We start from the raw sequence: 24,141 nt of genomic DNA on the forward strand, positions 1-24,141 counted from the left end.
CATCTCTTCAAGCTCCAAGCAACCATAAGTATATACCAATGCGCGCAATGTCATCACGACAGGACAGCGACTATATTAACGTATCTTAGATACCGATAGTTGCTTCAGCACTACCGTCGTTTTAAAAGGCCAATTCAAGCTGAACTGCTCCAGAGGGTGCTTTCGCATGTCGGGTGTGTAGAAAGCACTGCGATCGAGCAGTTCGCTAGCCACTCTTCTGCATTCTTGTCACCGTCCTATATATACACAGCAAGTAACTCTTGTCGCATGCATGCAGATGCAAAGCCGTGAGTGCTACAGCAGAACACGTACCTTAATGGAGTCGTAGCAGGCAATGACACGTCCATTCTGTACCTCCACATTGGGCGGCGGATGAGCGAATTTGCACTCTGTGTCCTGTCGCGAGCACTTGTTCCGCAGGAACTCGCGGCACACCTCCAGCTGGAGCCAACGCGAGTCCTTTACGTTAGCAGCGGCGGCCGCAGCCGCCATCAGGGACGACGTCGTCGACATGGGCGTCACCGTCACCAGCGACGCGGTCGACGGACTCGGGGGGCTCGGCGGAGTCGCCACGGCGGAAGGCGCTACGGGGCCCGTGGTGACCGCGGCACTGGAACACCCACACACCCACAAAAGCCCTCAACTGCTACTGCGGGAGACACCCGCCTAACGACGTCTTCCGGTACAGAAGACTTTGAGCACACTGTCTTCTAACACAGGTCACGGGCAGTCACTAGCGGTGGCTGCTTGTCGTCAAGGCTTCGTGTGTCGACTACGGGAGACACCGATGGCGTGCAAGACTTGTGAAGGTCAGCGTGACGCGGGTGAAGTGCTAGGACGTGCGAGTTGGTAGTGCCATGCGGTGCGGTAGTTTCCTGCAACAAATGAGGGAAGCTTGTGAGGATTATTCAGCTTTTGTGAAGATCACTGAACTTTTTTTTTTAATAAGCACATAAGCAGAAACACCAGATCGAATCGGATACTGCACGAGCGCTAGCTACTATAGAACCCCCTGTTCCCTCCGCACTCTACGAAAAAAAGGAGGAACCTTAGTCCTTTGGGGGACTATAGGTTGCATTGCCACAACGATTAGTCCTTTCTGCGACTAAAGGCACGGAAGTTTGTGAAGTTTACAGATTATTTACAGTGTCGGGGAATAAATTTCATGGTCCGGGGACTAAAATGTTGAGTAACTGCAATGTCAAGACAATCAATTTATGATCAGATACACCTTCAACCACATGAACTTCAGCAGGCCATCAACTTCGTCAACTTCAGCTTATCATTCTCGAGACCCCTTCCTACGAGAGACTCTTTCTCTTTTTTTTTATATTTTTTTGCGTGTTTACTACGGTGAAACTTACAGGGGTTGAGACACTTTCATAGATGTGGTTCATTACATATTGGGCGCATTGTATTGCAAGCCAGAATACGGAGGATTAAAGAATTATTATTCTACGTGTCGTACGACACGTAGAATGACACGTGCTTAGCGAGACACAAGCCCTCGAACGCACTCCCGTGCAAAGCGCAGACGTCACAGACCTCAGAGTTGCGTCCATTCCCATTGGCAGCCGTAAGCACGTGACTTCTCGTGCGCTGTCCCACTGGCGGCGGTGAGGTCTGTGATGTCAGGGCCGCATGAGTTTCGGTATCCGCGATGCCCGTTTTACTCTGTTTCTATTACCTTCCGTTCGCTGTGAAACTTTCAATGTAGGTTCACATCGACACAAAGCACCGTTTTTTTTTTTTTTACATTTATCTGGGATAACCCGGGATGACCTGTCGCAACCCTCTTTAAGTGAGACGGAAATTGGCGTTGGTGGTGACGTCAGCTTCAACATCCCGTGCAAGGCAACGAGGACAAGGGATGCACGTCCTGTCTTCCACCATCTCGAGACCTTGACTTCTCCGATACTGTCTGCATTCTCCTTCTCGCGCCTTCGCCATTGCTGCGCTAGAAGAGACGTAATGAGATCGCCAGATACTATAGGCCACGGCTCATTAACGTGGCAAAGACGTGATGCTCCCCGTGAAGATATAGAGCTATCGCACAATCTTGGCGTTCCGAGACAATACATAAAGAGCGGAGGCAAACTTGTCGTAAAAGTACGTCGCAAAGCGGGGTGCTGCCTGGCATTGCGGTGCATCAGGTGCGGCAGGTTTCGTCGCGCATGATTTATGCTGAACGGGAAAAAGAAATAGTGCTTCGTGTCACAGGGCAGTCATTTACAAGCTATATATATGTGTGTGTGTGTGTGTGTGCTCTCATGAGTAAACCGAAGTGCAAAGTCTATTCGTTTCCTGGAGAAAGCTTATCGGCATTGCTGTATGAATCATTGTAACTGCTTGTGATGCAGAGTATGGTTACAGAGTTGAGACAACTGAAACAGTGTGGTATCAAGATGTCGGTTGCATCCAACTTTTTTAAGCCAGCTATGCAAGCAATAGCACGCACTGTTTGCAGTTTCGATAATGACAGCAGTGGCGAGACCTCCATCGATAATTTATAGCTTCCTTATAATCAGATCCTAAATACCGAAACTAAAGCGACTGTAGAGGAGGTGGAAGCTTTACATTGACCATCGAGAGTCTCTTAAGAAAAATAGAAAATGAAATCTTTTCTCAGTAAGAGAAATCTATTACATATACACAGTTACATAAAAGAATTCTGGAAACGTGTTCAATTTCCATCCACCGCATTAACTAAAGCCGACGCTCACGATGAAACGGCGTCTCATATATGTATAATGCCAATTTAATCATCTCCACGTGTACTTAGCTATTGTACAAGAGCAGCGTACTGTCAAAGTGCTTCGAACTCACGGATTACACTCTGTATACATCTCGTTTGAAGTCAGCATGCGAGGCGCAACATCTTCTGCCTAATTAAGCGGAATCACGCCTGCATTTAATTAGCTATTCCTCCGGCTCCCCGCCGGCGGTAACGGTTCCGAAATGATAGGTTCCCTGCAAATAGCGAGGTCAAGTGCAGAGACCCACGTTAAGCTGCTCTCACGCGCGTGACGATGTCCCCCCAAACGTAAATGGACTGAGCCAGCTTGTGTATCTCTCATCAGTGAAAGATCAAATGCAAGGCGTTCCCTGTGTCTTGCCTTGTCCGTGGTAACCCACTGCAAATTTAGAGCTTGCTCGATAGCTTCGACAACACAACCACCACCAATGTGTGTGGACTATACTACAGCACATCAAAAAACTTAATTAAAAACTTTATGAAAAATAACTGTTTTCAGGCTAGAACACGCAAACGTATCAACACCAGTGATGGTCAGTAGTTAACAACATGTAGTTAAACTACCTGATTGTAGTTAAAAAGTAGTTATCAACTACTTGCAGAAATGTAGTGGCAACTACTAGTTAAACTACTATTTCGAGTAGCTAACTACACTAGTTAGGTTACTGCAGGCGCCAACTACTTCCGATTTTGGCACAAGCTTTACGGCACGATTGTGCTTCCGACTTTTACCTTGAGCTACTTGTTTGATGAGAACGGAGGTGCAGAGCAAATGTGCGGTGCATGTGTACTAAATCTTCACTTTTAGCACTGCTTGTGATTCCTATTTCGGTGTCCAAGAACACTATAGAATGGGATTGGTGTTGACGGACAACGTTAAGTAGTTATAGATGTACTTAAAATACATTGCAGTACTTAAAGAAGTAGTTTTAACTACCTCCCCTGAAAAGTAGTTGAACTACTAGTTAAACTACTCCATCGCGAAGTAGTTAGCAGTTATAGTTAAAGTACTGTAGAAGTAGTTAATGGCCATCACTGATCAACACAACACAAGCCAATCCTGCGTTGTTTGCATGTATGTGCGAGCGAGTTATCATTGATTGATTGATTGATTGGGGGGGGGGGGGTTGGCGCAAAAGCGACGAAGGCCATAGAGCGCCAAAAACAGTGGGTATGGCAAGTTATCAGTTTCTGCAAGGATACCTGTTCGACTAGAAGCGGAGAACACTTCACGTATACAAAGGATCTGCTTTTCATTTTCCTTGCAAGCTATCTGCAGATTCTCTTCGCTCCGTGATCGAACGGTGTCGGTGCGCTGCGGAGAAACGATGAACTACCGTATAGTGTGGACACGTCGTCTGCTTTTACACGTTCAGTGCGGTATAGGTGGAACATCGGGGAACCGAACAATATATCGTACCACCGCGTCACAAGTGATCTTCCGGTGAATATACACAAGAATTACGAAAAAGAACCATCCATCTACTCCGAACGTCGGGCCACGTGTTATCCACACTAGAAAGATGACAGTGTCGTCCCCTATAGGTCGATCTCGCAGCGAATATGAGACGGGTTCCAGAACTCCTTCGCTGCTCTTCAGGCAACGGTTTCACTGTCACAACTGTGCGGATAGCAGACAGCGAGAAGAATAGATGTCGCATGCAGCCGGTGTACTGGAGCAGTGAGACGCTTGAGCATTGCCCGTTATCAAAGAGTCCTTGGTATTCTACGCCGTCTCGTAAGCCTAAGCTGTTCGTATACTGAACCACAACGATATTTTCTCCCCGACGTGTGCAAATATTTGCCCAGCTCCTCCGTGTATTTGGTCCGCACGATAAGGGGCCCAGCGCGGCCTTATCTAGCCTGCGCTATGCAAAGTGCTGCTCCGAGATTCTGTCTGCGCAGTCAATGTGACGACCTCGAGATGTTAAGACGCCGAAGATAAACGCGAAGATAGCGCGCGCGAGGGGGGCCTCCACGTGTGTCGCTGTATAGTGTAATGCGGGAGATTGTAATATCACTTCGGGAAATCCGGTTGTACGTCTTAAACCGCAGGCAAAAAAAGGGGGGCATACGTTGCTAAGACGCTATCCTAACTTTACCTCAGGCGGTGTGTTTGATGTACTTTCGCCGAGACTGCGTTCATCATCATTGGAATCTTAGTCAGATACTGGTACGTGCCCTTTGGCACTCTTGGGCACTCTCTGATACCTCCTACATGACTGTCTGCACAACCAGTAGTGAAGGAGCTTGCTTTTTTTTCGTACTTCTTCATAATTTTCTGTGTCTGTTTCTTAATCTTCCAGTGTGTTTGTTTGTTTTTGCTTTTAGTAATAGCAAGCCTCTATCATGGCTAATCTTTCCCTTCTTTGTCTTTTTTATTGGCATTAAACATATCCCCTTTGGCACAATGAAGAGGAAGTGCGAGTCTGTAAATTGAAGACGAACAGCAACAACGGATCAATGATTGATCAATGAATTTTTCGGAAGATGCCGAACTTAAAAAAACAAAAAATATTCGTCGGGTATTTATCGGCATTATGCCGATAAATACCCGACGAATATTTTTTTCTTTTTTAAGTTCGGCATGTTCCGAAAAATTCCGAATACGTGGTCTTGCATATGGTGCTACATGCCGGTACCCGATTGTGTTTCTTCCTCCGCTAGCCTCTAGTTTATGGAAAAACCCTCCCGTGTAACGCTTGTCAATGGGCCAACGGGGTTCAAGTACGCACGAAGCCACTCGAAAGGAAATCATTTGCGTCCCCAATATATTCCTACCGAGCTGCTCTCTTTCCATGAATCATGCCTGTACCTGTCATTGGTCAAGGAGTAGCGATGACCCTGCACGCTTAGGTCTCTTTCTGCAGAAGGCAGGTCTTGCTTAACGACCCATCTAACACTTTGCTCGCCCCGACGGATCCATGCACCCTCTACGCATCTCCACCCTTCATCCTCTATCCCCCATCCGTCTTTTTTTTTTCTTTTTTCTTGGCTATAGTCGTGACAACGCCCACTTCTGCGTGGCCAATAACGGCGAACCGGTCCCTTATACGTCAGGAGTCGTCTTTTTGAGTTGGTTGGCGCGAAACCCTAAGGCAGTCTCTACAACGGCTGCGAAATGAGACGCAAGAGGAAAGCTTCTGATGAGTGATGACTACGTGAAAGAAAATCCTGATTTTGAGGTATCGTCTGTAGCAGAGATTGACGGTTTGATGTGCAAGTAGGTTTCATTTCATAATCTCATCATTTAGCTGTATTTTACGCGGTTTTTAGGGAAATAGCTGCTCGCTGTAGCCTCTGCCCGGTGATTATAGCTTCCGATTTTTCGGCACAAACGTTTTAAAATGTCGAAAATTTTCGAATTTGACAAAACATCTCAATGCCAAAAAAATGCCGGACGAGTCTTCGCAGGAATAAATGCCGAAAACCTGGAACCCTCATTATGATTTATTAGTGATGTGGGAATCACATTGATGAAGCACGCGCACTCAATACAGGTGAGGCCATATTCACTGTATGCATATATGCCACCGAGCAGACAAAATGCACAATGGCTGGGTGAAAACTACAGTCCAGCTCAGCGGACAAGTTCACGAGCGACAACTGCACCCCGAGTCCCTCGTGAAATGCTCCTTGTGGACTATACAGTAAAAGGGAAAAGAAAAATGGAGCACCGAAGGTCACAAGAAAGTACAATATTATGACCACACAAGTACAAGAAATGGGGTGGAGTGGTGGTACGACGTTCGAAGGAAGCTAGGAGTGAGGTATACCTGCTCAGATAAGCCGGCAGGTTTCACTCCTCACTTCACTCTGTGAAAGTAAGGGGAGAAGGGGCAGTAAAAGAGGAAGGATAGAGAGGGTCAGCAGTTAAAAGAAATGAGAAATTAGAAACGTAGAAAGAAATGGAGATCCGGGGCTACCAGTAAAGGCCACTACGTTAAAGCATCTGGAACAAGCAGGTGGTTTGTCAAGAACTTCATGAATAATCGAAGACCGTGACGATGTTGTATAGAATTATGCGCAACCTTATTTGCGTAAACACGTGAAACGACAGAGTGGAAAGTGGGTAAAAGGCCAACCGTGAAACGGGTGAAAACACCCCTAGAGATCATCTGTCATGTGTCCCGACTTAGGCTTGTGTTTGCTCGCACTACAGAGCAGCCTTTGAGTCCGTGTATGCCACAAGCTGAGGACGGGTGGCCATTTTGAAGCCCATTTTTTACGGGACACCTGCCCGTCTCCCCCTATATGCAATAGAACCCGCAGAACGCTGTGGTCCCTAAATTCAGGCTCATGCAAAAGTGTGCATCCTCCGATGCATTGCATTTTGAGACAGCAACCAGCTGAACTTGGCAAAACCAAATTGCCAGCATCACAAACGTGTTGAACAACGACTGACCTTCCAACGCCTACGGTTCACTACGCGGCGAGTAAAAAAAATTCACCTGCCTTCCTTAAATCTGCGGTCTTTCCTAAGACAACCACACTACCATACACCGCGTGTATCTTCTCGCGCAACGGAAAAGTCCTCGGGGGACCTTTCGCACCGTCTCGCGCTATCTACTTCCATCACGATGCCACGTAACAAAGGACAAAAAAATTCCTGAATGTGACTGCGGCACCTCCTCCCCTACACGTCAGCAGAAGGTACCTGCCAGCGAACGTCCTTGGCATAGTCGACGAGGCGTGATGCTCTCCGGGCCCCCGACGATCGCCGCCCATGCTGGCGCAACACTCCCGACTGCGCTGGATACGACGCGGAAATAGAAAAGCGACCCTGCCCTTTATACCACGAGCCACAACAAATCCAGATCGATAGGTGGAAATGGAAGAGAAAAAAAAAGAGAAAAATATGGAGATGGCGCCGTCTCCTGCACGGCGTTCAGCGCTGCATAGGTTCAGAGAGCCGTGTATCCCCCATACACGGTTCTGCATGGGTCAATATGTGTATGACAATAGAGATAGGCGAGTTGGTGAGTTACACTGTGAGCAAAGCGACAAGATCGCGGTTTCGGAAACAGTCGCTGGGGTTAGTCTGCATCAGTGAGATTATTTCTTTCCTTATTTTTCTCTTTCTCTCTTCTTTTGTTTTCCTCTCTCTTTTTTCCTCTTTTTTTCTCGTTGGAGCTGCTGAACTTCCCTCTTTTTCTTCGCATGAACACAAATTTTGTCACCCTTCGCTCGGATTAGGTAGTATTATACGAACCGATTTATTTCTTTATTTTATTTATTTTTTCTTAGGTACATATCGTCTACAAGAGGAGTGAGCACAATAAATTTTCCTAAATAGCGAGCGGAAATGTTTACATTGCAGTCATTCTATGATTCGCCGCTGTTTCACTGTGGCAACTGTAATTTACAAGAAAAGAGGGGGAAAGGGAAAAGAGTGAAAGACCCCGCGTTTGCACACTGTATACCTCCTCCTCTCCTTCATCTTCCACGTATACTGTCGAATGACGCGCAAGGGCCATCCTCGCCTGAAAGCGACAAGCCTGTCTTCAACGAGTAGTGATCGAGACGCAGTGTTTGCCCATCAAGTATTGGCATCAACTCTTGTCTTATGGCATGAACTATACACACGAAGAAAACTAGATGGGCGCACCCCGCGGCTGGGTGCAGCACTTCAATTCCCAGCTCTGGGAGGACAGAATTACAGAATGAAGGTCCCCTTTCCGTGCCACTTTCAGTAAATTGGCTGCTAGGGAGCGAATAACTTTCTAATCGACATCGCAATCGATGCGGAACTCAATTATCCTTTCTTTCATATGCAAACGCCCCCTGGCTGTTTAAACTCGGACAAGAAAGCAGTGGCTTCGCAATGAATTCGTCGAGGACAACGGTAAACCAGATAGTCGCATATTTAAAAAGCTTTAATTCTGATAAACGGTTTCATTTATGTATTCGTATTCAGCAGGGAAGATGGAAACAGCATTTGCGGGCGCGATTGTGAGACGCAGTCGGACGTACGTACATACGACGTTGATCATCACGCCACGCACCGTGAATAAGATGAGTGGATAAGATAAGGAAAATAAAATATGCGGACATTCACCGTGAACACAACCGCGGAATTCACCGGCATTTCGTTAAACTTATTTGTTCACTCACTTCCGATTCACATTTATAAAAATGATTTTTTTTTCTTTCTGAAAATACGAGAAACGGCAGCAAGTATACTCCTCGGATTGAGTATACTTTAAAGTCAGTATTATACGGCATTCTTATAAAGCATTAAAAAATAATAAAATTGGTTATGTACGAAATTTTGCATCCTGAACGGTAATACGCTCCAAAATGTCTTTTGACATATCGTAACTGCAAATATATTTCTGTAGCTGCACTGCTAACCTTATGATCATAGTTTTCTAGAGACGTAAAGCCAGGATAATGTAGGACTCCGGTCTTCACTGTAAGGCTTAGCGAGCAATGAGGCAGGTGCGTCGTTTAAGAACCAGAGTTCTCACACCAAGCAAAATTCCACGTCAAACGTCAAGCCGTTAAATACTGCAAGGGCAACAGTCTACTCGAATTTTGTCGCATGTCGCTACTCGAAAACAGTCTACTCGAACTCGAATTTTGCTGCATGCCGCTGAAGACCAGCCTTTGGAAACCTCAAAGCTGGACTCCCTCCACTTTTGCGGCATGCCTGCTGAAGCGGGGGAATACGGTATTATACCTATCTACTGATTACCTATTATGTGCAGCACTTATCTAGGCTCAAAAGCTGCGCCGTCAACATATCTGCACGCTGAAGCACCTTTCCATCCCAAAGCGAAACAGGCTTCCGATAAAGAAAGATGTTACGAGCGCTAGAGAGAGGAAAAAAACTTGCATATCCTATATATGCACCAATACGCTATATTCATCGACCAATGCGTCGCTCAAAAACGTCTATAAACTCACGCTAACATCAGCCTTCCCGTTTTCGTAACAAGCGAGGTATATCGGCCGGGAGAATACAAAGCACTTTGTCGATTCGTTTTATTCCTGGTGGTTTCCCCTGGCAACGGTGGAAGGTTCCGTATTGTGACGCCAGCCAGAGAACAAGTTGGCCAGGACGAAATACAATTACCCCTCGACTAATGAATTCCGTGTCGGCGAATGCCTCGACGTTTGCACGCCTCGACGATGTCACAGCCGAAGAGAGAGGCCGGAGGCAATGCAAGGTTCATCAGTGGAGATGCAATGAGTTACTAAACCGTCCTGAAACATGCCACAAGGAAATTTCTTCCGGCACGCAAGCCGACATTGCATTGATGAAACGAGCGACTACGACTATATAACTACTATACCTACGACACATATGGGCTGTTAAGAGACATGGTACCAACATCCTGGACATGGTCCATCCATGATACGTCCATGGTACATCCTGAGGCACTTGCCTTCATGGTACCAACATGGTACCTCGGGACCACGAAGACGACCACGTCGACAAGTCTACGACAACGCGGTAGAACTACAACAAATGCACGCGGTGACGATGAATGACGAAATTTGCCACTTAATTTGTTGCGCATTGCCCCAGAGCACACTGGTCAGTATGTGGGTATGAAATGATGAGCTGATCTGTGAATCAAGATCAAGACCTTGTTAAGACAAAGTTTCGTACGCAGGGATACATCCATAGGACTAACCGAACAGTCACCGGGCAAGCCCCTGAAGGCACTCTGGCCACTTCTGAGGGCATAAAAGTCACAATAAATGAGCTGAGTTCAGCTAAAACGTACACCAGAGTTCCAACTAAGAACGGCACGGGTACTTCGTCAACACTAACAGTGTTACGCCGCCGGATAAATTATATACTGCAGCGCCATCGGACGTCACCCAGGGGCTACAGTTTCGGTGTCGGAGCACTACTTGTCGCAGCGTCGTGCGGTACGGCGGGCAAAACGCTATGCAAGTAGATCAGCTGTCGGAGCACCTCCCCAGTATCCCTCTCTCCTCTATTGCCCGAGAAGCGACTTCATTGCCCCCCCCCCCCCCCCCCAAATAGGTAACGTCTTAAGCTTGAGGCGCGGAGAAGGGAGAGTGACGTCTCTGCGCGTAGTAATATTTTGAGAGCTGACGGACTAGATTTCTTTTCCTTCTTAAGTTGAACACGACTATAGTTATAGTCACATGCTACAGTTACTTCAACCACAAACGATAACTGGCTCCCCAAAGCTATACTTTTCTAGAAAGGCTATATTTTTAGCTATATTTTTTATACTTCAAGCTGTACTTTTGTAGAAAAGTAACTAGCTCAAAATAACGTGTAACTAGTCACATGTTACTTGTAACGTAGTCACTACCCAAGACCGGCTTCGACACCGGCATCGTCTCGCCCATTGTGGAAAGTTCCCATAGTCTTTAAATAAAAAGGAATTGCTAACGAGCCACGGAACAGTTACACAAAGGCAGGATCCGGAAGCATGAGAAAGGAGAGAAGACAATGAGAGCTGCCTTAACCCGACCTTGAACTGCCGCACTGGGAATCTAGTACTACCTGTGCGGACGAAAGTGTGATCCCTGTTTCACGTAATATTGCGAAGCGCCAAGGTCTCTGGAAACACGGCCTGCAGGCAACGCTATTGTACACGCTGCATGCCATGCGGCTGTCACGCATCCTCCAAATTCCGTCGTCGTCTCCAAAGGGATTATCGGGCGTTGCTGGAACACGGAAAGTGATTTACGCCCCCGGGAAGCTGTTAAAAAAAGAAAAAAGGAAAGGAAGAAAAAGTTTCCAGACACCCTAAACAATGAAGAGTCAATACCAGCAGTGCAAAAGAAAAATAGAGGAAATGAGATGAAAGTAAAAAAGCGGCTGCTGCTTTGTGAAGGTCATTCCCGTATATACTAACGTCGTACGATCTCAGCAGAGAGAAGTAAGAAGGGGCTGCCATTGCAGCTAAAGGCGGTACAGTATTTGTTCCACGATCTACCAAGTCCTGGCTCGTGTTCATCCGTCATCCATCATGAGTCTATATCCAACGTGATCCATCAATCTATCACCTGCCATTGAATATGACACAATCTGTTCAAGTTTCACGAAGGTCGTGTTCATGGTATAACTTGGAGTTGCAGCCAAACGGAATTAAGTAAGGTTATATTGCAATTCTTCATATATTTCTCATTCAGTAAAAGTGTTATGTTCACGAGGCAACATGATTGAGGAGGATTAGGATGGCCGTCAACGCTGCCATGCAATGTACAGACTGAACATGTCTTTTTCACGAAATATCAGCCCTGGTAAGGACATACGACTTGCAGATCTGAAACTGAGACGTCCAGGAACTTTTACTTTCTTCTACGACCAGCATTCGAAACTTCCAAGCAAACTGGAGCATCGTGACACATTCATGACTCCATGAGATAAGACTCAAGGCTGCATTATCCCAAGAGAGTGATTAGCGTCATCATATAACATCAAGTGTTCTGAACTAACTGTCTGCCCCGGAGGGGCCAACGTCTCCATTTCTCACTCTCTCCCCACAAGGTAACTACTCATGCACACAGGAGGGCTCCAAATGGCAGTGCCACTTCCTAATATGGTCATCGGTATACATTTAATATAATAATCGCAGTGGATCCACCAGCTCTGCCCACTTTTGCAAGCTAATCGCAGGAACACATGCCACACTGTCGTCATAATTATACGGCGATAAAACGTCCTGTACTACTAAGCTTTCATGACCTGCCCCGAGGGATGACTGCCAATGAGAACTCGTTCCTGCCATAGAGACCCCAGAGGTCAGACACGTCGAAACGGAAAACGATCGTAGCTGGTCGATGCGGCCGCAAGGGATGACCTGGTTTCCAGCCACTTCACCTTCACGAAGGCGAGGGCACCACTTTCCAACACCCAACTTTCCAATCGGGCAGGTCTGCAGCTGCTCAATCAAGAGAGTGGTGTCAAGAAGTCACTGTGACGTCACCCACGCCCGTATAGGAGCCGTCAAAGAGAGAAGGGAAGCCTGGACAAGACAGCCCTGACGGGAGGATGTGTTGGTAACGTGCTTTGCGTTATCGCCAAGATACAGAATGCGGGGGTGATCGTCCTATATGAATGAAATGCGGTATGAAGTCTAGATATAGGAACAGATACGATACGATATACGATAGATACGATAGAAGGATACGATAACTGGCACTTCCAGCATTATTTGTCTGCACTGTGGTGAGACAATCATGAGTCAGTCGGATTCGAGCTGTAAAGGACACCGGTGTTTCTCCTGGGAACTAGGTGGAGAAACATTACATGCGCAATTGCAAGTTCTTGAAAAGTAAGTTACTTTGGTAAGTAAGTAAGTAAGTTACGCCCGTAATGGACCTTGAGTTAAAATAAATAAATAAATAAAAGGAAAAGACATATGACTCCTGCCTTTCCTTATACTGTTCGCCCAGGCTCGTACAAATGCAAACGATGACTAACAGGCCTCCACACCTCCTTTTCAGCTACACCTATAGATTAGATTAGAAGTAGAAAGACAAAAGCCGAAACGGTAGGTCGCACTGGTGCGGCCAGCTGTTCCATGACGCTTAATGTGTGAAAGCATTGAGTGATTCAAGTGACACGTATCAACAGCGACTTCACCACAACAATGCACAAAACGAAAAAAAAAAGAAGGAAAGAAATATATTCGGGCAACTTCAAGAACAAACATATATTCTCTAAAACAGCCGAACCCGAGTAACAGCCCGGAAGAAACTTCAAGACTTTCCTGAAGCACCGCAGCACCGTGACGTTCAGACTTGTGGCCATACACATCAATCACATCGCCCCCGCAACGTCAATGAAACTCGCCCGCGTGAACAGAATGTCCCAGACCTGCACGGTGACGTGCACGGGGACGGCAGCAATCGCACCCACACCTACATGTTCAAAGTGGGCCAGCGGGTGCATAGCACGCCTCTCTTGACAGGCACGCAAGACACGGTCGGGCATTTTCCGGACGCAGTCGACCGGCACTTGCCGCAGTTCCCTTTCGTTCGCCTGCCGCACCGGAAGAAGAAAATCAGCGCCGCCGCTGTGTGAATACACGCTTCGCACCATTTCCAGACCCGTGGTCACGGGTCGTATTTCAAAAGAAGGGAACCGCTTCCCGCACACAGCGACGTCGATTTCTGGGTCAATAGACCGCACGCACGGGGGGATGGGGCGAGGGGTATATGTTCAATAGAAAGAAAAGAGGAAATGTCATCCAGGCTGATGCCGGCTTGCTATTCCAGAAAAATAAAAAATAAAAGAAACGCAAAATAAACATTTACAAAAGAAAGAAAACGAATGCTGAAACTCATCCAGCTCTGATGTCACCACAGGGGTCTCCGCCAATGAGAGGCAACACGAGAGAAGTCACGTGCTTATACGACTACGAATGTGAGCTTGACGCGTACCTGCGTTTCAAAAAGCAATTCTGTTTTTCTTTTTCTTAAGGCTCTGGCATTCAGTATGCACTGAGTGCATAATGTGATGAGCCACCCTGGGAACTTGACTACCCACTAAGGAATTATTTACCAAGGAATAGCAAGTCGTCCTTTCTGGCTGACTTTTCCTATCAAAATAGTCCCCCCCCCCCTTGATGAGTCACATATATCGAAAAGACACAAGTCACAACCCCCTTTCAGTGAGTTTTAACTGCAGCGAGTTGCGTTTAAGGCCACCAAATATCCAAAGTGGGCCACTCCGAAATTTCCTTCCGTGTCAGCCTCCCCACCTCACACGCAGCTCTTATTATCAACGCCAGGGCGAAAGCGTTTTGTAGGCAGGAAAATTTTATCTGCTCCGAAAGGGAATGCAGTGTAGTAATATCGTGGGGGCTGCGTTACAGGTGGCGAAAACGCTGGAGGTCGTCCCATTCGTGATTTTCTCTTCACTTTTTATTTTCTATTCTTTTTTTTTTCGGTTTCCGCTAGGTGGTGCCACAGTTGTGTGTGACGCGCGCGCGCGTTCTGAATGGATCCGCAGGAAGCGCCCTTTGTGGGACGTGAAAACCAAGTAACGGGGGACCAGATAACGAACAGGTGAAACAGTCAGCATTACTTCCTGTCCCACATGCCTTGTTTGAAATACGGCACATCCTAACATCCGAACATCCGGTGTTCGACATAACGGGACCAGTTAAAAGGTAACGATTCCTCGCAAGTTCTTTGAAACCGCCCTAATAATAGTTCTCTCTGCGTGCCAAAATTCAGCGAAGACACGTACAGCCACTTAATCTAAACAGCTGCGGAAGCTCATGGATATGTCAACAACAACCAAATACATGAAGTGACGACGAATTCGGAAATTTGCCACTTAACTTTTGGCTCACTACACCAGGACACACTGGTGAGTATGTGATTTTTTTCTATTTCTATTCTATTCTGAAATAATGAGGTTAAGCGTAAACACGGTGACACATGCTACTCATCCCGCTGCTCAGAACCGGATGAACATTCCACATGCGAACACGCGCCTTCAGTTCAGGAACACCAAGTCAGCAGAAAGTTTTACTAGATAAGCAAAGCGCTCACTGTGACGGTTCCGAAAGCGCAGTAAGTCCAGTAAAACCGTCCTCTTGGCTTGTTGGTAAGACTTTGTGTTCTAGCTAAGGCGCAACAACCCTGGAACACAAAACAAAACACAGATGTTGTGTTCGTCGTTGGTCCTGACCTGCCTTTAAACACCGTCTCCCTTTTCCCTCTGCCCCACTTGTGGAGTGCACGGCGACCTCTGCCACGTCATCCTGGCTTGTGGGCAATATCACCACGAGCGTGCACTGATGGAAGTTTCTATAGGCAACGTATTGACAAACGGCCGTTCAACGTCGCGAAGATCCTCGGACCGTGTTCGAACGCTGGCCACCAGATGCAAGGCCTTCGTCTTCTTGCGGAGTACTTGCGCTCCACCGGTCTGGTGACGGATCTCTGAAAGTGCTCCCCCTATCATCATCCCTTCACCCGTTCCCAATGAGCAATAGGGCAGTTTCCCTTCCTCAGCGGCGGTGAATAGTCCACCTCATCATCATCCAATGTATGTGTGTGTGGTCCTGAGCTGGAAGTATGATAACTGCTACTTTGAACTCACATGACATATTCCATTAATTATCGTGAATCTGACAGCGTTCTTTATGGTATCGTTTTCGCGGAGAGTGCTTATGATCCACTAAAAGTCCCTAACATGACGGCACCCGACCGAACCCCACCCCAGCCACACGGGCGATCCGAATCCCGCCAGATATTAACCCTCAATTGAAGCTTCCCAGCCACCCTTCCACACGCCGTCCATTCCAGAAAGAAACAAAAAGGGTCGCATAGCGCGCTACAATGTCGACCGTCTCATAATCGCTGTGACGGCCGCCCACCGTGCCCATCGCTGCGAGCAGGTTTCCCCGTCGCTAATCGATGCCACAATCCCGGCAATGCTCCAAGGCCATTGTACAGACAACCAGCCAGCTCGAATACATGAAGGCCCATTGTTTAACCGCACAATAGCTGCCGGAAGGTGACGATGCCGGCATCCAGAATCACCTTCTGAAGAAGAGCCTGCATCAGTGCAGCTCTTTCAAGTAGGAGCAACGTGTCCGAGGTGCTCTGATTTCATCAATCTTGGTAGAAATTGACGAAAATGTGCGTGGTATACTGATATGAGCCGGTGGACGCACAAGTAGCACAATCTATTCATTTATTTATTCAACCTACCACTATAGGGTCAGGTGTAGTACGGAAAGTCCAAGTGCATGGTATATACTACGGCAGCGAGGACAGGCATTATTCCACAGCTATGCTCTCATGCATCAAGCATGCTGTGCTGCTTCTTGGGCGGCAATTGATCGTAATATTATTCGCTAATGCGGTGCTATAGAGTTTATTCACTGACGTCACCCCTCTAGAAGGCGCTATAGCTTCGAAAGGGCGGGCGCACCGTCAGGATGTAAGTCGTGCGCAGTTTAGTTTCGGTTTCTTTTCGCTGCCAGATATGCTATTTAGAAGAATGTTAATTTTAAAAAATATGGAAGTGATTGGGATGGTGGTATAAATAATATTCACATAGCGCGAGAACTGAGAAACGCGAAATAAACGGTGAATTATTGATGAGAGTTAAGGTCTGGAAGGTCAGGACGTCACGACCTGCCCCATATCGGCAAATCCGCTAGCGACTGTGGCGCTCCTGTGTGAGTGACGTCCTGTGAATAAACCCTATGTTATGAGAGAGAGCGTTTTTGCATCGTTAGCTTCAGCTCAAAGTGCACAGCGTCGTATTTATGATCTTATAGCTGGAGTGAAGCCAATCTTCAGCTCAACATGAGCTCTCGCTCACAGGAATGGTAGCGTTTGAGCGAACTCCAACAGTCTCCTCAGCCACGAAGGCAAAATATAAAACTCAAAAATGACACTGGAAAGTGAGTGCGTACGGAGAAAAAGCGGATTACAACGCAAAAAGTATCTATATACAAGAGCAACAATGGAGGGTGCGCATTTGGAGAAGGGCTTTTGTGGAAAGAAACGCGAGCCCAAAAGCAAACACCTCGTATAGGTCGGGACGCATCGCTAGCGCTGGGATAAAACAGTCACGTCGTAAGGATTGCGTGATTCAGAGACACGTTGCCTGCCTCTATATCCGCAGACGTGCCTGCGAGGAAACAGGTGAGGTCTGCACATAAAAGGAAAGAGAGCAGCCTGTGTAAAAGAGGGTCTCCGCTACAGAAAGCATGCAACTGTCAATGCGGGAATATTCATCTAAAACGGGCTTCCGTGTTGTGAGGAGTTTATAATTGGTTGCTGCTTGAGCAGCTCGCTCGCTACGTCGTGTGTATAACGAATGGTGCCGAGAGAAATGGCCTGACAGGCGCCGAGTCTTTTTTTTTAATTTAGTGTTAGCGCCGCGAAGCAACTGTGGTTATGAGCGGCGTACAGATGCGGACAGATGGAGGGAGGACAGCAGGAAGGAGTGGGGGAATGGGGGTTACTGTGCGTCCTGGGCCGGCTTCAGGGAGTGATGTGCCAACATTCGTCTGGAAAGTCTGCCGGGGAAAACCCGGAGAAAACCTCAGGCAGCACAGCCGGTGGTAGGATTCAAACCCACCACCTACCAATCTTCAGCACGACCAGATGCGCGAAGTGGCAACACGGATTGCGACCCCCGCGCGAATCTTCGATGTCCTTGTCGTGATCGGTGGCCCGAATATGCGAAACCGACTGAAATTACGCCAGTCGTGAATTTTGAAATTAATTTAATAAACTGCACTGCTTCCCTTCCAATGTCAAGCACCGAAAAAGCCCGACGCTTCGGCGTGAAAACTGGTAGGTTGGCGGAGCTATCCCAAGCAACACAACATCTTGGCCCAATATTGGCAATACTGGGCCAAAATAGGTCCAATCTTGGTCCAATAATGGGCCGACATTGCCAATATTGGACCAATACTGGCAATGTCGGCCCATATTTGTGAAAGATGGCACCAATATGGGGCCGGTATTGAGCCAACAGTGTTGTGCTGCTTGGGCGGTTGGAACGGAAGTGTGCAGGCAATGAATTGGGGGGGGGGGGGGGGGGGCTGCAGTAAACCTTATTATAAACACACCAGCTTCACGCGTTGACGGAAATATGAATTACGGTGAATTCTCATGGAACGCATAAACATTCCTCATTCGAATGGTCTGTTGACTTTGCTTTCATGACTGAGGTTAATGTAATAGCTAGGCAACGACATTGGAATGACAACAGAATATCGCGGACATCGTAAGCAATTGTTCAAGCAATGCAAACATTTAATTGGAAAATTTTAAGGGGGTCTTTAACTTAACTCGAGAGAGAGAGAGAGAGAGAGGGTTACATGATGACGATGATATGGGGATGACTTCCTCTCATTGAGCAGAATGCTACCCCATCGCTATTGGGGGAAAATGAGAGGATGGCGATGAGGATGATGCTGACGACGCTGACGGGGTCTTAGAGGGAGTCGATCAGGCCGGTATATAGTTTCAAGGAATTTGATAAAGGGTCGCAAGACGGATATCTGCTTTCGTTTGTCCCATGGTCCCCAAATGAGTCTGAGGTCAAGGGGTCGGCTGTCAATCCGCGCAAAGGCGTTTGCCAACAAGTGACGCTCCCTCTTTAACTAGCTGTTCGTACATTTCGTAATTCTTGAGTAGCGTAGCTAGAGATTAATAGCATTGATTTTTTTTGTTGTACAATACCCTGCCGAAAGGAAAGACACCGCACGGCGCTGATGTTCAAGTAGAGGTCCGCACGGTAAATAAGACGCCGCGTGTCGCGCGAAATTGAAATAAAACGAAAAGAACAGGAACCGGCGTTGTGCGAAAGGAAGCTAACGTGCTGGAGGGAAAAAAAATAAGGGGGGGGGGGGGGTTGTTATCAAGAGAAGCAGTTCCGAAAATAACATGAGTGCAGTACAAAAAAGAAACGGCACGGCTGTCTAAAATAGATACGCCCATTGCGACAATGCACGTTGATACGAAGAGAGGGAGAGAGAGAGCTTCGTTTAAGTGAATGAGCGGCCACTTTGGGTGCGCTGACGGTTAAAGTGGAAGTGCCAGGTTGCCAAGGGATACCATCGCGCAAACGTCCCCAACGAGGTGTAGGTGTAAAACCCTCGAATGCCCTGCTGTCCGGCCTCGCATGGTGCGGCCGAGCTGTCCAACTATAAAACTGAGATGACAAAAAGAGCATATGCTATCCGGTTTAAAACAGCATGCCACACTTTACACTCTAAAAAAAATTAATAAAAAAGGAGTAGTTTTTGTTCTTTTGGGAACTGATGATGACAGATAGAAGAAGAAAAAAAGGAGGTTAGTGCGACTAAGTTGGACTGGCTACCACAGTACACCTATATACGTAGCCTTTTGGGGACCGACTTCTAGGGGAACTGTGCCGACATATGTCTGAAAACGTCTGAGGAAAACCCAGGACGCACATTTCCCCAGGGCGTGAGTCGTGACGTTGCCCACATACGTGAGGCCGACAACGGCAAGCCCTTTCACCATCACCCCCACCACCACCACCACCACCACCACCTTTGGGGACTAAATGGAAACTGTTTACTCTGAAGTTCATGCGAAGTTTAGGGATTATAGGGACGATTTGCCGAGTGCTGGGGAGTAAATTACGAGTTCTAGGGAGTAAAAATGAGGAGTACACTTGCAATCTAGGGGACCGAAAGCTGTGATTGCTCCCCAATGTACTCTTTCCGTTTATATATATATTTATATATATATATATATCCCTTGAAGAGAAAAAAAGCCATTAAAGAAACAAGTAAATGACACTAGACGTGTTTGAAAAACGCGCGTTTTTGACGCGAAACACGTGTCCTCTGGTGCTGTCGCATCGTTCCATGAGTATCTATATATCTCGAAGTATATATCCCGCCGTTCCGGATACACCATGACAGTCGAAGAAAAACCAGCTCCCGTGGCAATAGTGGTTAGAATGAACGCCTTCCACGCCGAAAACTGGGAAGTGACGCGGGTTGGAATCCCCGCACCGGCGGTGCTTTTAGAGGTTCTCCCTGGGTTTTCCGGCAGACCTTCCAGACGCTGAAGTCGGCCCTGAAGTCGGCCCAGGGCGCATGAGGCTTGTGTGGTGTTCGTCCTTGTACGCTTAATTGCCTCATTTACTACAAAGTTTCCTCTAACGTGTCACGACCTTTATTTTTTTTTATTTCCGTGTTAGCACCGCGAAGTTCAGACGTGGACAGATGGAGAGAGGACAGCAGTGAGGAGTGGGGGACAGGGGGGTTAGTGTGCGTCCCGGGCCGACTTCACGGGGAACTGTGCCGACATTCGCCCGGAAAGTCTTCGGAAAACCCAGGCAGCACAGCCGGTGACAGGACTCAAACCCGTGTCACGTCCCAGTCTCGGCATGGAAAACGATCATCCTAACCACTATGCCACGGGAGCTGGTGTGTCACGACTTGAATGCAACAAAAAGAAGCAGGAGTATTGGGAAGAAAATGAGGGAGCAAGTAAGTAGTCGAGAGAATAGTAAAACTCCGGGCATACGAGCGAGGTGAGATGGAACATAAGAAAATAAGTTGCCTGTATGAAAAGACGCGGTCACTAGGTGGAGAACGTGCCTTGCAATCTGATTGGACACGTAAGCAAGCACAGGTATATGGGAGGCGATCTCCGATAGGTCATACGCAATGTAACGATGCAAGGCAACTTTCGGTCGTTCAACTGAATCCGCAACGTGACCAATGCCAGAATTTGACGGCAGGGAGGCGCCCCAACAGAGGGAAGATTGTTATGTTCCGCGAAACGGTTGAAAGATGTTTCCAACACACGCACAGTTCAAGTCAATTCACCCAGTGTTGCTATACGTAAGTCGGTAAAAAAAAAGAAGAAAAAAAAGCTGAAATTACGAGTTACATTACATCGTAATCACTGCATGGCACAACACAGGATCCAGTGTCGATCCCTAACGCAGCTGGTACAGTTTCTTTTAATATATTTTTTTTAATATTGTAGTTTAGTGAGTACATTTTATATTGTTCGAGAAGCCCAGAAGAAGATTGGCTTCCCGATTAATTAATCAGTCAGGATTCACAATTCAAAAGTAAATAAGTCACAATACAATCAATAAATTTAGAAATTAATTAATGCATAAAAAACAGGAACAAAACAAGATCACAAAGAATTTTTATAAGGTGAAACATGTGGCGTATATTTCATATACACGATATATGTAAAAAGTGATGGGTACCACACGCGGACGACATTTAAAAAAATTAATAAATGGTACGTTATAGCACACAACTCGATAATGATATAGATAAACGCAAAGATATTTCTTTCACCGTCTTCTCTCCACACAGATTTAAAAATACAAACACAGACATGGAGGTCTACGTGGCGTATTTACACTAAAGAGGCACGTGTAAGTTAACCATATTTATAACCTGGCAATATTTCAAAATTCTCAAAAGCATACTTGAAAATCAACGACAACTCATCTGGATGGTTCGCTCGTGCGTTTTTGGTGTGTTGCTCTTCCTCTCGAGAGGAAAAGAACAAAGAAAAGTAGTACATTACGAAAATAATAACGAAGATCCGAGGCTACCCAAGCAGCACGCCAATATGGGACCAATATTGGCCCCATATGGGCTGCCAAGATTGCCAATATGGGACCAATATGGGGAGTGCAACCAGGCTCCGGACCAATATGGGCAAGCCTTGCCCATATTGCGCCAATATTTTCGTAATAACGCCAACGGGGAGTCCGTGTAATTAATAAAGCATTATCCCGTTTTAATATCCACCACCAAGTCTCAGGTTTGCGTCACGGATCTTTGCCAGCAGCTCGTTCGCTTTTTCGCCACTCTTTCGGGCACATAATGGAGTTGTGCAACAGCGCACACCGTTGTCGAGTGCTCCAGTTTCCTTTTAATATTCACTAAGTTACACGACCCATTTACAGGGAACAAAAGGACCGGGTCTGTTCTCCTCGTCACCCAACAGAGAAGGACGTGTTTCCCGGGACAGAGTTTTCCGCGTGGCTCTATCGGAGCGTCATTCACGCTCTGTACCGTTTGACAGTACGCCGAACCGTATGCATGAGCTGGAAGCAAGCTATAAAAAGCTCCGACGGCCGGTCATTAACTAACCTTCTCTCGTCAACGTGATGAGGAACGAGAGGAAGATGCTGCTTACGGGCACCGCGAGGCACAGCGCGGACCTAACGGGGAAACAGACGGAGTTGCTCTTCCACGCGAGGTTTGCCAATGCGGCATCGAGAGATGACACGTTCGCGCAAAGCTTGCTCAGACTGCGTAAGGCGGGTAGATTAAAGTACGAACCAGCGTAATGTTTTGATCTCATTTTAATCCAGCGTTCATACGTTGAGCCCGTATAAAGCCATATGAAATAGTCAAGATGTCACAGATGTTGTCCAGGTGCCACAAAAATCAGGCCACACACAAGAATTCAATCCGGTTTAATCGGCGTGTGTTACCTATCAGCTGCAGTAACCATCAATCTATGTCGCAGCAGAACTAAATAGTGTGCCGCTCCGTGCAGCTAAGTGGGACATGGATTATTATTCTTGCACTTGGATTGAGCCATATGGCACCAGGCATGTTTTTTTCTTTTTTCTTTGAATTTGTGCGTCACGTGCACCAAAAATCTTTGCATCTGCCCAAGCAGCACAATGCACTGAAAGTCGAGTGCAATAGGGGTGGACGGGTATAGGTGGAAGTCCTTGAACAGGCTCGTGTAAGTGAAGTACATTGATAAGACATATACCGTCCACCCCTATTGCACTCGATTTTCAGTACATTGTGCTGCTTGGGTGGACTATCTCATACGGCAGGCAGATTAAAAGTATGTCTATTGGATTAAAATAGGCGGGAAAACCTGTAGGCTCCCTCGCAGCTGAAACAGTATAATCACTGCATGACCACGACGCAATGAATGCTAAGTAGGTATGCATCGACCACGCGTGGAAGACCGTTCGAATCCAAGTTTAAAACACAAAAGAAGAAGAAGAAGAAGAAAAAAAACGATAATCTTCTTGAGAGGGACAAAGTCGCCTCGTCTGCCTATGTGTTCCACAGAGTGTCTCGGCGACGCCACGTCATGTGCGGCACGCGAAAACCCCTCCCTGAAGTGTGCCCAGGTCGCATACTAACCCCCCCCCCCCCCACTGCCTCCTGTTGGCCTCTCTCCATCTGTCCACGTCTGTAGGCCGCTCATAGCCAAAGTTGCTTCGCGGCGCTAACACGAAAAAAAAAAGAAAAGAAACTCCAGAGAGAGAGAGAGAGCGCGCGCGTCATCTTCAGCGCCTGAAGGCAGCAGCAGCAGCAGCACTGCATTTGGCAAGAAGGGTCAGCAACGAAAATGGAGCTATGCCGATAATGACGACTCAGTGGGTTCCGCTTCCCTTTCGCACTTGTCGAGCGAACCGGTTCCAGTTTCCTGAAAGCGCCGTCATTTTTGGAAAGCGCCACTTCCTGGTTGCGCAAGTGGTTACTTCGACTGACCCACATCGCCCACGTGATCAGCGCGGCGAAAGTCGTTCGCTGGGGCGGCCTTCGTGCTACCCTTTCGGCAACGTCGTGAGTGGCTTTTCTTTCTTTCTTTTTCTTCTTTTATGCCTCGTATGTAGGAGCCGCTGGGGGGTACCTAGCAGTGAAAAGAGCTGGGTGAGCGGATGGACGGGGCTATTTTTAAACGTTAAACGCTGGACGCTACAACTTCTTGCAATCTGCATAGCAAGTTCCTCCATTTGCATAGCGGAGTCCCAAAGCGTGCGGGGAGACAATGCCGTTTCTGACACGCGAAGTAGACCGTTTTGAATATTTAACGCCGGGAACGTAAATTTTACGATTCGCGCGCGCGCTGCTTCTTGCATTTGTTTTGCGTCGATGTATATATACCGCTCGCACGCGTCGTGTGCCAAT

General features: G+C 47.2%; 1 protein-coding gene across 22 annotated transcripts in view; it reads right to left on the reverse strand.

Annotated features, from left to right (window-relative positions):
• Positions 1–24,141, reverse strand: part of LOC135366755 (muscleblind-like protein 2a) — a 304,286-nt gene that overhangs the window by 147,351 nt on the left and 132,794 nt on the right. For all 22 annotated transcript variants that reach the window (XM_064599626.1, XM_064599628.1, XM_064599625.1 and 19 more), the window contains one exon: positions 313–875. In XM_064599626.1, coding sequence (XP_064455696.1) covers positions 313–513 — 201 coding nt within the window. In that variant the 5' untranslated portion in view covers positions 514–875. The remainder of the gene's footprint in view (positions 1–312; positions 876–24,141) is intronic.

Source organism: Ornithodoros turicata, chromosome 8 (genome assembly GCF_037126465.1).
Source record: "Ornithodoros turicata isolate Travis chromosome 8, ASM3712646v1, whole genome shotgun sequence".
NCBI classification, from domain to species: domain Eukaryota; kingdom Metazoa; phylum Arthropoda; class Arachnida; order Ixodida; family Argasidae; genus Ornithodoros; species Ornithodoros turicata.